At 39.7% G+C, this 14,393-nt stretch overlaps 1 protein-coding gene across 1 annotated transcript in view; it reads right to left on the bottom strand.

Annotated features, from left to right (window-relative positions):
• Positions 1–14,393, bottom strand: part of EGF (epidermal growth factor) — a 64,999-nt gene that overhangs the window by 33,432 nt on the left and 17,174 nt on the right. Inside the window, exons 5-10 of the mRNA XM_026101740.2 lie at positions 14,046–14,276; positions 12,361–12,563; positions 6,512–6,637; positions 5,334–5,456; positions 2,334–2,456; positions 1,025–1,150 (exon numbers count right to left, since the gene is read on the bottom strand). Of these exons, the coding sequence (XP_025957525.2) occupies positions 1,025–1,150; positions 2,334–2,456; positions 5,334–5,456; positions 6,512–6,637; positions 12,361–12,563; positions 14,046–14,276 (932 nt within the window). The remainder of the gene's footprint in view (positions 1–1,024; positions 1,151–2,333; positions 2,457–5,333; positions 5,457–6,511; positions 6,638–12,360; positions 12,564–14,045; positions 14,277–14,393) is intronic.

Genomic DNA, 14,393 nt, shown 5'->3' with positions numbered 1-14,393 from the left:
TCTCACATAGATCTGAGGTAATCTCATATATCACTTAAGTTATTTTGGCAGTCTAAAACTATTTCCCAAGAAAAAATTTTTGCTGCTCTTCCTACTGAGCTAAAAGCTAATTTAGGACCCAATGTGCTAGATCCAATACCAATGTAGTGTAAGACCCAAATTGACTCAAAGAGCTAACATTATAAGTAGGTAACAAAAGCAGCCAATATAGGGAAGAGAAAAAGAAAGAAATGTAGGCCCTTGTCCTAAATCCAGCTTGTATCTGAAATCAAAGATAAATGTGCATACATGTTTTAAGGATCAATATCTTGCCCAAAATCATTGTCAAAATTCATGATAAAGGCAGTAACTAGCCCAGCTGCATTTCACATTGAATGACTTTCACATGGCCCATAAGAAGCCTTTCACAGTAAAAGCAAGAAAAATGCTGTCCTATAATGAATAAAGGTTTTCCTTCATGCCTAAAATAATCTCACAAACTTCTGTTTCATCCTCTCTCTCATGCACCCCTGTATACCTTGCTGCTCAGACTGGAGTCTGTCCTTTTCTCAGAAGCAACAGATGGATCTGAAATCCAAACATGCACATCAAGTACCTGGGGTCAGTGGGGGAGAAATATCCTAGCAGGTAAGTTCCTTCAATAGACTATCCCCTACCCTGTTCTCCAAACATAGATACCTCACCCCCAGTTCTGTAACACTGGACAGAAACTACACCCCACATTTATATGAAGACACAGCGACCTGAATATTGCTGATAGACGAGTGGAGAAAAGCATCACAAAGTGAAATGTAGAAGTTGGATAACAGAATGAATCTTCTGTGATGGAGACTGAACTGTATAGCAGTGGTTCTGATATATTTCCAAACAATTAATACTTCCTAAACTGCACAACAGTATCTTAAAACCAGTGCAAAAATAAAGCCCAGTTATGCTATCCACTTAAAAAGACTCTAAAATGTTTTTCTTGTTTATTGGCAAAACATATTTGTTGGCAGCGATATGTGCATATCAAGATACTCACCTATGGCAGTGCAGTGTTTTCTGTCCTGCTGAAGCTTATATCCAGGAAAACAAGCACACTCCCAGGAGGATGGGCTTAAAGGAGAACATATCTGACTACAGCCACCGTTATCTGGAGATGTACAACCTTAAATAGAGCATTTAAAATTTTTAAGAAAAAATTCTAAGAAAAAGAAAAGAAGAAAAAAGATTCTAAGAAAAAATACAACAGTAAGTATAAGCATGAACAATCTGTTCTGTGATCAGGATTTCTGCAGTGAAAAGCTTCCTAATTACTGATAGATTTCATGAAAGGACTCCTGTTGAGAGAAGTCTGGCAAATTAAAGCAAACTAGCAGCAACTTCTTCTAGAGCTTTTCCTGAAAATTCACAACAAAAGATGGGGGGAGTGGGATATATGAACAGAGCTTCCATGTGTTGATTATTTCATAGAACTCTTTCTCCCATAGAAATCTCATCCAATCTACAACAAAGTAACAAATTCTATCAGACATCGCACTTCATGCAAAGAAACAGCAAATTGCCATTCTTTCCCTAGGATAGCGAAACGATGAAATCCACTGACTCTTATGAAAAGAAACCATTCATTCCTCTTGGGGCTGTACAGTGGTTACATCCACAACACCAATCTGAGCTTACTCAGTGGAGTGTACCTAGAAAAACAGTAACACTGAATCTATGTTACATACAATGCTGTCCAAAGCATATAAGGATTGTAAAAGTGTAAGGGTATTTGTCAAGGCAAAGGGCTGTCATTAATGGACCTATCTTGACGCCTGAGACTGAAAATAAACAGTTGAAGACCTAAAATCCCCTGAATTTGGAAAGCTTCCTGACATGGGGAATGGTAGTGGGCATAGCAACTCCAAATATCTCCAAATATTCTGATTGCAAAAGTTCCATCTCTGGGCAATCACATGAAAATGTTTTAGGATAGAGTGACCCAGAACCTGGGTAGCATAAGACTGATAAAATCATTACCAGATTTCACCCAGTTCCTAATTTTGTACCATCTGTCCTATGATTCCTGTCAAATATAAATTATAGATGTCTCTCCTGCAACAAACATCTGGGAGATGCTTCAATCGGTACTGACAACAGAAGAATTTCACCTGCAAATATAGGATGTTATTGCTAAGAAACACCTATTAAATATGAAGATGAATATTGCTCATCTCAGCACTCACTTGTACGATCATTTACAGCTGTGCAAAACAAGTGTAAAATGCCATCCTTCACTTCTGGCTCTTAGTGCCAAGAACAGACAAACTCTGGCAGTCACTAAAACTAGAAAAATGTTAAATACTTGCCTGTGCATGTTTTGCCATCCACTTTGAGCACAGATCCTTCAGGACAAAAGCAAACAGGCCCTTTAGATGTCTGAAGGCAACCATGGCTACATTCAGTGACGTTACTTACACAGGAAATCAGCTCTACAGTAATTTAAAGAGGAAAAACATTCTTAAATGCTAAGAAAATCTTTCATTAACCCCCACTCCCCCAAGATGTGTTGACACTTCCTTAAATAACAAAGAAAGTGTGATGGCAGAGAGAACAATAATTCTGTTTCCCAACCCTCCCTGCCAAATCACTCTCTCCTAACTATATAGCAAAGGAGAAAGTCAAAATTGCTCCAGGGTCCTGAAACCATTACACTGATGAGCTTTACATTTTCTAAAATTTTATGAAGGAGTGTTAGCAAAATAGGAATAATTTAGAAATTTAGAAAACCCTCTTTCTTACATTTCACCAAAAATGTATCAGGCTTCAAGAACTATGTGGAAGTTAAAGAATAAGTACAAAATGTAGAGAGAATGAGGGAAAACTACTTTCCTACTACTCCCAGGGTAACCAAGATAGAAGTGATGGAAATAGGAGATGAACCTTCCAGAAATAAAATTAAATTCCTTAGTGGTAAATCTTGAAACTGTAAGGGCAACACCATCTGAGGACCTGGCAATATCTTTCCTCTATTTTCTATTATAATTGTTGCAGTGCCCTCTTCAAATATTTCTTTTAATTTTCTTCCTCTTTTATGCAATTTCACAGGATATCCCTCCTCCCAGCTTCTGTATTGCAGTGCTACATCTCTTTATGCCTCCCGTAGTGCCCTATGGCAACATCTGTTAGGAGACTGGAACTAATGCAGGTTTCCCACAGCTGCTTCTTTGAATCGGCGGCATACACTGGCTTAAATGGTGCATAGCTGTTGCAAATATTCCTTCCCCAAGGCAACTGCACTCTGGACTAGACTGTTCTAACCCCTTAAGCACAATGAACAGGGTCAAGAAACCAATCTCATGTTCATTTCTGACCAGAGCTTGTGGCTTTAGACTGAAGAGCTTCATACAGGACTTGGAAGACAGAGCATCAAAATGTCTGGTCAGCATGTGGGCTTCTCACCTTCCACCTGTCTCTCAAGTTGCGTAGATAGTGACATATTGCCTTGTGCTGCAGTAGTTACGGAGTTATAATGTCCATGCTGCATCCCTAGCCTGTGTTGGAAAAACATTTTCTACCTAATTTGAGCCACCCAAAATGTAGGCATGTAGTTTAAGCTAATCATCAAGAGTGGGACTGAGCTACACAGTGTCTAAGGTCATTCTGGATGTTTAAGGATATCCTACCTCCCAACAGTCTCTGGCTCCAGAACTCCCATAGCTCTCCTATCATATCTGACTGCCTTGTGCAGCTGTCTTACATGCCCTAGACTCCCATAGTTAGGCCACTGAACCTTGCTTCCAGCTCACTCTTAATAGAGAGGAAGAAGTGCCTCTTGGAGGCCTAAAATAGACAGTCAGATCAGCTTGCAGAGTCTATGAGACTCTATGGCTGCATATACATGTTAGTACTGATATTTAATATACCCTGCGTCCTGATCCTGCCATAACATGGACTGAACCAAGTGGTGTGCACTGGCACTTCTGTCTGGGGCATATACTAATGTTTTCTTTCTGTGGAAACAAAGTCGAGGGATCCTTGTGTATGCCTAAGTTTCACTTCATTATGAAGCAGGAAAGTGACTGGGAATACCCCAAGACCTCAAAACCTGGATGCATTCCGCATTTAATGTTCTGGACTTAGTTTAGAAAGGCTTAATTCAGCTGTAGGTTGAATATATACACAATGCTGCACAAAGGAAGAACAAAAATCTTCAGCTCTGACTCTTACTATTATGATCTCCCAAGCTTACTGAAACACGGATCTTTGTTTTTTCCCCTCCAGTTCTCTGCTGCGTGCATTCAGTTTATTCAAATTTGGCCAGCTTCAGAGAGTTTCCTTGTTTAAGTACCTATGTTATATGTATATGTTTTCTCAGGCATACTTTTTATACACAACTTAATTGATAAAAAAAGGAAAACCCTCTGAAACTGCAGCAGCCATCCAGAACAAATAACTTTACTGATACTTTTGTGTGACTTATTTATTGCAAACAGATGTTCATGCATTTAATTTCATTAATTTCATTTCCATTAGCAATGCCATCAACTCTGATCCGAAGAGAAAAGTGATGATGCTGTAAACTGCTGGTTCAGAGACTGGACGAATTGTTATGCAAGTTAGACAGAGTGAATCAAATTCAGAGACCACATTTAAAAAGACATACTTGCTTATCCACCTTTAATGTGCCTAAACTGAGCACAGGAGTCTTCCTAGTTTGGGGTCCAAGATCAAGAAGATACCTACTTACAAATGCATGCATACTGCAGTCAGATTTTTTTATTACTTCTCTGTGACTAATTGAATTATCCATTATCAGTATTTCCAAATGGCCCAATGTCCAGTTATTCCTAAGTGTCTCATGAGGACGAAGCAAAACAAGGAAGTCTGCATTCTTTGCCCCATTTACTGTATTTCAATATTCCATTGCTGTAAGTTGTGTTGCTAGCTTTTGCTGCCAGAAAAGGTCGGTGTACAAGCCAGGTAACTGTACAGACAAACCTTTATAGAATGGGAGTTCCCCTAAGGTGAAGTTAGCAGTTTGCAAGTGACTCACTGAATTCCATAAAATTTATACCCATGACTCAACATAAGGGCTGCATCCAGCCACCTTGTACCAGATACACGGAAGCATTAGACCTGGCTTGGTTCTGCTCCCCAGGAGGCTCACATCTGATTACTCACGTGTAACTTACACCTCCTTAAACATGACCTCTGAATTTGGTTCACTCAGTTTAAGCTGATCTTACTTACATAATAAGGGATCAGAAGAGAGCAATGCAACACACAAAACTTCCAGTGATTGAAGTGTTAAGTGAGGACTCTCTCCAGTATCATGCTGGAAGTGTTTATGTGTTACTGCTACTTACCATGACATGTTTTTCTATCAGGTAGCAGAACAAAACCTCTTGGGCAGGTGCAGTAATAGGAACCAGGGATGTTCACACAGCCCAAAGTACAGCCATGATTCCAAAAGCCACATTCGTTGATATCTGCCAAGAGAAGCACTGTGTCAGAAAAAGGTCATCAGCCAGTGTCAGGAAATGAGATTAATGAAACAAGCTAACAGTCTTCAAGAAATACCTCTTGTTCCGCCATTCATCTTGCAAAACATGTTGGTACTAATAAATGATAAAAAGAAAGTCTGCAGAGCATATTCAAAACAAGTGTCAAAAAACTTCTAGCAAAGGCAATTGCTTATAATTATACTGATACAACTTAGCCTCAGAAATGTTCACTATTCAGGTTGTATGTGTCCAGCATAAGTGCCTAATGGACTTTCAAAAGTATGCCTTTCCATATGGATTCCAATGGCAGTTAAATCCTGTGTGTACTCCCCACCCCACCACCAAAAAAATCACATTAAATATTTTCTTCAGACAAAAAACTCTTTAAAAAATATCTGGCTCCAACACGACTCAAGTAAAATTCTTAAAACAAAGAAGTGGCTTAGAATTTCCATTTTGGAAAGTGATCGCAGTTAATTTTCTGAGAACTGGGTCACTGCTCTGTTTACGCAATTCTGTAAAAGCTATAAGCTTTTATCTTTCAGTGCCTTTATGACTTTGCAAATCTGGTCCTGTAGTGGAATAAAGATCTTTCTGAAGTGTTAACTCTAAATAATAATAATAATCAGTTTTTATTAAAAAAAAATCCAGATTGAAACATTCAGAAGAAAGTTAGGAATTCAAGTCATTTTTTAAAGTGGGACTTCAGACAGTCATCTTGTTCAAGGATCTTTCAACATTTCACCTTTGGTGGTGTTATTTGTTTTAATTTTTCAGGGCCAATATGCATGCCTACTTATCTAAAGCTCTCCTACTCAGGCTAAGATCAAAATTTCTCACAAGAATAGCACTTCTTGTGACACTTTGATAGGTCTCCTTTTAAACTATATCAGAACCTGGAAGGACAGGAAAATGAAATGGCACAACTGGAATTTTTAAGATCTCAGTTTTTTGTCATACTCAAAATATGAGTGTAATAGAAGAACAGAAGAAGCTTTGTCATGTAATGGAATAAGGCTCACAGAAGAGTCATATATTACCTTCACAAAACTGTCTATCTCGACTCAAAATAAAGCCACTAGAACATTTACACCGATGAGTCCTTGAGTCTGGCCTGCAGATTCTCCTTCTGCACTTTTCTTTGTTCAGATCACAGGATCCTTTTTCTGGAAGAACAAATATAATGTAACTATTTTGAACAGTTCTTTATGCTCAATGACATGTCTTCTCCTTCTCAACAAGTATTTGTTCAGTCTAAGGAAATAACATCTCCTATCATTTTCTATTGGTAAAATCAGGCCAAGAAGTCATTAAAAAAAAACAGGAAGGTACTTAGAGGAGCAGGCATAGGTCTGTGTGAATGATCATTTCTGGCTTCCTGTCAGCACAAGGCAGATCTAGAGAGAACCTGGAGTAGAGGATGCCGTGGTTTTGGCAGGTGGATACCTATAGTGACCACGGAAGGATCTTCAGGAGATTCATCAAACAAGATGCAGAATGACTGGAACTAACAGGGGTTCTCCTGTCTTCCTGATCCACTGCTCTACATATCTGTTCACATGGAAGTTCCTGTATAGCAGGCTTACCATGCAGCCAATGCAGCACACTATTCTATGTTACCAGGCTCCAAAAAACGCTTGGAGAGCACGAGAGAGAAAAAGGAGGCGAGGGAGAGAGAGAAAAAGGAGGAAAGAGTGGAAAAGCACAGAGAGAAAAAGAAAGAGAGAGAAAAAGTGAAAGTATGAGGACTGGAAATATTAAGACAAAGCAGTACAATACAACTAGATAGATCATAAGATTCCTGCAATATATTTCATTTGGACAAAAACTATTAGCTGTCTAGAGTTTCTACTGAAGTGGATCCTCAGTTCCTGACAACTAGAAATGCATGCATTATAAATCTTTGTTTATAACATTGTGTCCCAAATAGTCAGAACATTTCTGATGATGCAAAAGATATGTTCAAAGTTTCTTCAAAGAAAGCAGAAAAGAGTACCCAACGTATCTCCATGAGTCCTCTGACTTCTCTCACAGAAAAAGGCAAGCAGGTATTTAAGTACCTTTTTTATGGGAAGAATTTGCAGAGTTTCATATCTGTGCCCAGCTATCTTTTGCAGCTGGTGCTTTCGCAGATACACAACACTCCAGTCTTATTTTGGTCTCCCAAACTATTATTTTGGTTTTAATCTTCCTAATCTTCTTCTGGGGTTGCTTGCCCCTTTTCAAAGCTAAGAACAGCTGAACTGCTGCTACTGAATGTGGGTATGCAGCCACCCACACACAGCTCTGTCTTTGACCTGTGCTGCCTGTGTAACGTAAAAGACATCATGGGCTCATACAGACAAAGAATATATTTGCACGTGAACAAATTCTTGTGCTATTTCCAATTCACCCTCTGAATTTCAAGAGATGGAGAGCAGCATAATATTTAAGTTCAACATTCAATCTTCCACTACCACAACAATGAAAATGCTGGCCAGTTAAGGGAGTGACACATCACAAGCAAATGAATTAATTTCCTGGACAGAGATTTCAGTTTGGCTGAAAGCATCACGATTGCACTTATTTGCATCAAACTGATTAATTCTTCTAACTAAAGTCATATTGTTACATGAAGAATGATGAATGGATGACTAGATGGATATTACCTATGTTATTAAAAACGTTAGCTTATCAAAGGCTTGATTTTTACGTGGCTTCAGCTCAGCCTCTCTTTTCGTAGAACGTTTTGTAGAACACTGGACCCTTATTCTTTGTCCCTAATGCAACTAAATCAGACACATACAGTAGTGGAGTATCTATCTTCAAATATACAATTCATTACAGAACCACAGAATGGTTTAGGTTGGAAGTGACCTCTGGAGATCATCTAGTCCAACCCCCCTGCTCAAGCAGGGTCACCTAGAGCACGTTGCACAGGATCGCGTGCATCCAGATGGGTTTTGAATATCTCCAGAGAAGAAGACTCCTCAACCTCTCTGGGCAACCTGTTCCAGTGCTCTGTCACCCTCCCAGTAAAGTTTCTCCTTATGTTCAGATGGACCTTCCTGTGTTTCAGTTTGTGCCCCTTGCCTCTTGTCTTGTCGCTGGGCACCACTGAAAATAGTCTGGCCCCTTCCTCTTTACACCCTCCCTTAAGATATTTGTATACATTGATAAGATTCCCTCTCAGTTCTACAGGCTGAACAGTCCCAGCCCAGAACTGGACACAGTACTCCAGGTGCAGCCTCACCAGGGCTGAGTAGAGGAGGAGCACTACCTCCCTTGACCTGCTGGCAACATTCTTCCTAATGCAGCCCGGGAGACCATTGGCCTTCTTGGCCACAAGGGCACATTGCTGTATCATGGTCAACCTGTTGTCCACCAGGACTCCCAGGTCCTTCTCTGCAGAGCTGCTCTCCAGCAGGTCAGCCCCAGGCTGTACTGGTGTCTCGGGTTATTCCTCCCTAGGTGCAGGACCCTGCACTTGCCTTTGTTGAATTTCATGAGGTTCCTCTCCACCCAACTCTCCAGCCTGTCCAAGTCTCTCTGAATGGGAGCACAGCCTTCTGGTGTATCAGTCAAGCCTCCCAGTTTTGTATCAGCAAACTTGCTGAGGCTGCACTCTGTCCCTTCATCCAGGTCACTGATGAATAAGTTAAACAAGACCGGACCCAGTACTGATCCCTGAGGGACACTGCTAGCTACAGGCCTCCACCTAATCTACGCCACTGATCACAACCCTATGAGCTCTGCCATTCAGTCAGTTCTCAATCCACCTCACTGTCCGAAATGATAGAATGTGCAAATATATGCAAACTCAAACCATACAAACCAGAGGAGAGATCATATTCGAGGCTGCATCTTATCATTATTCTGGGACTATTCTCTTGTTCTTGGCTTGTACCATTACTGATAAAATGAGACTGAAGACAGTTGGGCATTAAAAAGAAATAATAAAAGAAATAATTTTGCAATTTGAGCAACCTCAAGAAGATGCTTTTTTTAAACTGAATAATTTTTAGAACTCAATATTGCCAAAGCTCAATGTCAGAAAAAGGCTCAAAGCTTTGAGTAGATAGTTACTGACTTATGAATCATGCAGTTTTTAAGATAATCTTTCTGGAAGGAGAGATTTAAACATTTTCTGGAAGAACAGTCATCAGGAACCATCTTTTCTCTTTTTTTTCCTCTGGTCACCTCTTTTAAATGAAAACGAGTGTTCTCAGATAACAGTCTGATGCCAGTATCTCACACAGGGAAGCAAAAACAAGATAAGTCCTCTTCCAAAAAATCCTGGGTACTCTGAACATGATTTCCTCTTTATTTTTTAACCTATCAGAGAAGATGCTTAAAAAAAAAATCAGAGGCAGTCTTTGAGGTTTTAAGGTAATTTGGACATTTTATGAGCCATTAATAAAACTGAAAATAGCATTCCATCAGGCATTTATAAACATATATGGTGTCATCAAATCTAGGGTTAGTCATTCAAGACTCAAGGCCTTCTTTCAGATCTTGCCCTATCAAACTTGTTGTGTGGGGTTATAGCAAGCCCATAGCTGAATTAATGCTCTTCTCTGCACTTACTGACCCTGACCAAATTAGGAAAGTCTTTTGAAAGGGAAAGGAATTAGGAGATATGAGGAATTTAAGTAGTGGTGAGAAGTCTAAAGCAAATAATGCAAATTTCAGTTCAAAAAATCAAATCACGTCAGTTGAGCACTTCTTGTTAGTCCCATTTTCTTCTGAAAGAATTCACTTGATATCTGTTTTAAATAAGGCCTGATAATTTACAGTTAACACTGCACTGCAACATACACTTGCTTAGGTTGTACAGAGCATCCAGTTAGTCTAGGTATGCTTTCATCTCCAGGTTTCTCTGTTGTAAGATTTGCTATAAATCTCATTTGTACTCCAGGCTCATAAGCCCTCCTTTCATCTCAGTCTTGCACTGGATAAGCCAAGCAACGTACATGCAAAGTCTAAAAGGTTCATCTGGATTCAGCTTGTTAAGCTTCTTTCTACTCCATCACTTTACAGACTTTTTTCAAGAAGTATTTGGAATAAAAAAAGCGCTTCTGCTGATACCACTTTTTGTTATACTTTTAAAAGACATGTTAGAAATACAGCAGTAAGTGTTATAAGGCATTTTAAAACACTAGCAGTTTATTTACCAAAGAAGGGGGGGGGGGGGGGGGAAACCTGCTTCTGATGGAAAGAGAAGCATCGGAAAGCAGCATGTTCTGGGAGAAGAAGGGAGTTAATCTTCTGAGAGAAGAATAAAACCTAAGCACCCATAGTCAATGAGCATTATGCTAAATACTCCTGTGGAATGAACACATGTAATACAACTAATAGCTCCTGAGGTTCAGAAGTCCACCATCATGAATCATCTTTCTTGGTCACTGTTTTTCCTTCTCCATCCACATGCATATGCAGACGTGGTGACTGACAATATCTAAGCAGCTTCATGAGACATTACTCAGGGTCTTTGAAATCTCATTGCAACAACCTTGACCCATGTGTGGACATGTCACCATCGGCATCACAAATGCATCCTTCCCTAGGTCCTCTGTGTGAGTACAAGAGATGTGTGAGCTGAGAAGTATGCTTTCACTTGCCAAGGTGATTGTTACCCTTGAAGGAAGCATAAAACAGGGAATGTCTCTGAATGAAGGCTCCCTGTGTTCAAAAGTATAAACTTTATCTCCAAGAGCACTTTCTCTTCTGCATCTCAGCAGCTCTTTGCACTGCAAATGAAGCATTTAAAGGGGAAAGTCTCTTTGAAGACTGCAATTTCCCTGCTCAGACCAGGCTTTGGGAAGGAGAGGGAGCATGATACTGTACAAAGGTGTTGGCTGGCATGAAGAGAGTGAAAGCCTATTTGATGGTAGATATTTAGGAACGGTTCAAGAGAGATATCTGGTTTCATTTTTGCTCATACAAACACTGTTTTCTCTGCATGTCTTTACACCACGCAGACCTCTGGATACCTCGGACCATCTTGGATCATCTTCCATTGGGATTTCCACAATTCTTGCTAGAGACTCACAAGTGCCTGGAGTCACTACTTTTCCTGCTGTTTGCTCAGTTGTTCACATCTGAGCAAAACTGATGCCCAAAGCTACTCAATTAAAGCAATAATATTTGCTTTCCAGAGAGTAGAGAACAAGGCATTATTTCCCCTGGACAGGTATACTCTGCATTACACTTCCTACTGTCACAGCAGGCATCCTCAGCAGGGTGAGCTATCCCTAGTCATCTACCTTCATTTTCTGATCCCACAGTGAAATGTGGTGATGTGGCACTTCACACTGTAGGTTACAGCTGATCTCAGTTAAACAAACAAAGACTCTCACTTGATAGTTCCTATTGCAAATTCAGGTCTTTCTTAAACAGGGTAACTTTTAATCAAGTCATTCCACAGTGAAGCTGAGACATGCACATTATCACTTGTGGGACATATGACATTTCTTAAAATCGTTTACTGCCACAGTAAATAATCAGAGGTTTTCATATATGCATTAGAGTGAAACATCCAGAAGGGAACAGTCATTTGATGAAGATAATCTACATGAAGAATTAAAAAGATGTCAGTTTTGTGCATTTAACAGGAAAGTATAAAAATATGTATATGTAAATAAAAGAGAAGAGAGGGAGAAAACCACATTTATGTGCATGTGTTTTTAGATTAACAGAGTGAGTTCAGGCTCAGCATGCTTTCTGCCTGATGTTCCAGTTGGAGTTACACACACCAAGTGGAATCCTGAGTCACTGAAATTAAAAGCAAATTTTGTCATTGACTTCACTGAATCTTGGATTTTTGCTGAAAAAAATATTATCCAAAAAGATCAGAATATATTACATTATTATTCTTACACATGTAACTATATCATTACAGTTTACTTACCAAAATCCTGAGAATTTTCTCTTGCACCTGGCTGTTTGAATGGATGTACCACTTTTATCTCCACTGGTGGAAAAAATGATGACTTCAGGCTAATTGTGACTACAGCTTTTCCAGTATACTTGTTGGCTCTCCATATCATACCAGATTTCAACTCTGAATAGTAAAAGTGCTCAGCAAAGACAGACATACCAAGCAATTGGTGCCTGTAACAAACAGAAAATAACACAAAGTGGCACACTACTGGATCCTGATACATTTACTCACTCACACATTTTTTTAAGCATTTAGTTCAGTCAAGTACATGGTAAATATCCTTTTTTTTAAATTGCATTCAACATAATCTTATATATGAGCAAGTCAGGTGAGATGCCATAGATATTCCCAAATAATACAGCTTCCAGAATCCTGCAGATTTGCAAGAATCAGCTGCAAAACTATGAACATTTCTCACAGGTTGCACAACCAGCTGTTCAGGACTGACTCAACTCACAGAGAAAGCCTAGGTATTGCCCTGTTTCTGTTGAACCCAGCAACTAAAATAGATGCTTGCTTTGTTGAAGGATCTAGGCCAGTTAAGTCCCCTCCAGTGCCTTTTCTGAAGCTTCTGACTATACCAAGGAGTTGGGGGGCAGGGGGAGTATATCTCAAATCCACCTTGCAGCTTTTCCTGCCACATGAAGTTAGTTCCTATTTTCTGTTTTCAATTTCAATTTCAAATTTAAATTATAGCAACCAACAGGAACCATAAAAGAGTCCAGTTTTGATAAGAGAGGAGGCAGAAAAAGTATTAAAAACAAGATTTTTAGCCTCCATATTCTAGAGCATACTGCAGGTGGAAAAAGGAGGATCCATATCATCCAGGCTCAAAGTAAAAGTGCTGATGCCCCAGGAAACACCAGCCAACTCAAAGGAGAAAGGAGAGGAAAAAATCCAACGAGGCAACTGCCAATATAGGGAGAAACCTCAACTTTGTATTAATCTGATAGAAGCTACAGTGACACATGGTAACCTTTTTCTGACAACGTGCCTGGCATGGAACATCTGTACCACTGCAAAGCATGAAGGCCAGATGTTAAAGGCACTCGAATGGACATGGATCTAACAGGCCCTCAGCTGTGCTTAGCCCAGGCACTGGGGAGCACGGTGGAATGAGGCTGTTCCGTAGGACAGATTTCACCAGATCTGCTGAGGTTTGCTGGAGACTGAGTCCTGGGGGTTATCCAAGCCTCCAACGTCCAGCAGCTAAGGAGGACATCAAGTTTAGAGGAGGACAGGAAAGACCTGATCTAGCTCAGACTCTTGAGCACAGCTCAGACACTTGAGCTCACCCACTGTGACCTTGGACAAATCATTTAATCTCTTTGCTTTTGGCTTCTCTATCTGCAGAAAAAGGCCACTAACAAACACTCAGAGGGGATTCCTGAGGATTAAGTAGCTACCATTTGCTAAAAGCTTGGAAGATGAAGAGTACTGAACAGCAGTATTATCCCTACAGCACAGAAAAGAAGTTCTGACTTTTCATTTTCCTATCAGTAATTTTAAATATACTGTTACAGGCCATTTCTGCTATCCTTTATACTCATTACTGTCTTATGAACAGACAAAATAAACAGGAGAAGGAGGTGAACTTAACTCTATCCCCTGAAAATGACCATTTTATTTCTGACCTGCTAAGAAAAACTCACCGAACAGAATTTTTGAGCAAGTGAACAGCCCCACCATCATAATCACAAGATCCAATATGGGAAATGTCTTTCTCATGGTCATGTTGGATCCAGTAGAGCCTTAGGTCAATCAAATCCAGCGAGATGGCATTTATTTTTCCTGTGGTTCTTAAAACATTTTTTGTATCAATTCCATCAAGGGATACTTGGTATATGCTGGAAACAGTACCATCTGAAGACCAAAATAATAACCTGCAGACAAGAAAAGCGTATTTTGAAAAAAAATATATTGGCAAGATTATGTCATGGTTGCACATTCCTTATTTAGCTGCTCCTGTATGCAGTATTTCTTTCTTATCATAGTGATTC

The sequence above is a fragment of the Dromaius novaehollandiae genome, chromosome 4 (assembly GCF_036370855.1).
Source record: "Dromaius novaehollandiae isolate bDroNov1 chromosome 4, bDroNov1.hap1, whole genome shotgun sequence".
Taxonomy (NCBI): Eukaryota; Metazoa; Chordata; class Aves; order Casuariiformes; family Dromaiidae; genus Dromaius; species Dromaius novaehollandiae.
This window is presented reverse-complemented; position numbering and strand designations above follow the sequence as displayed.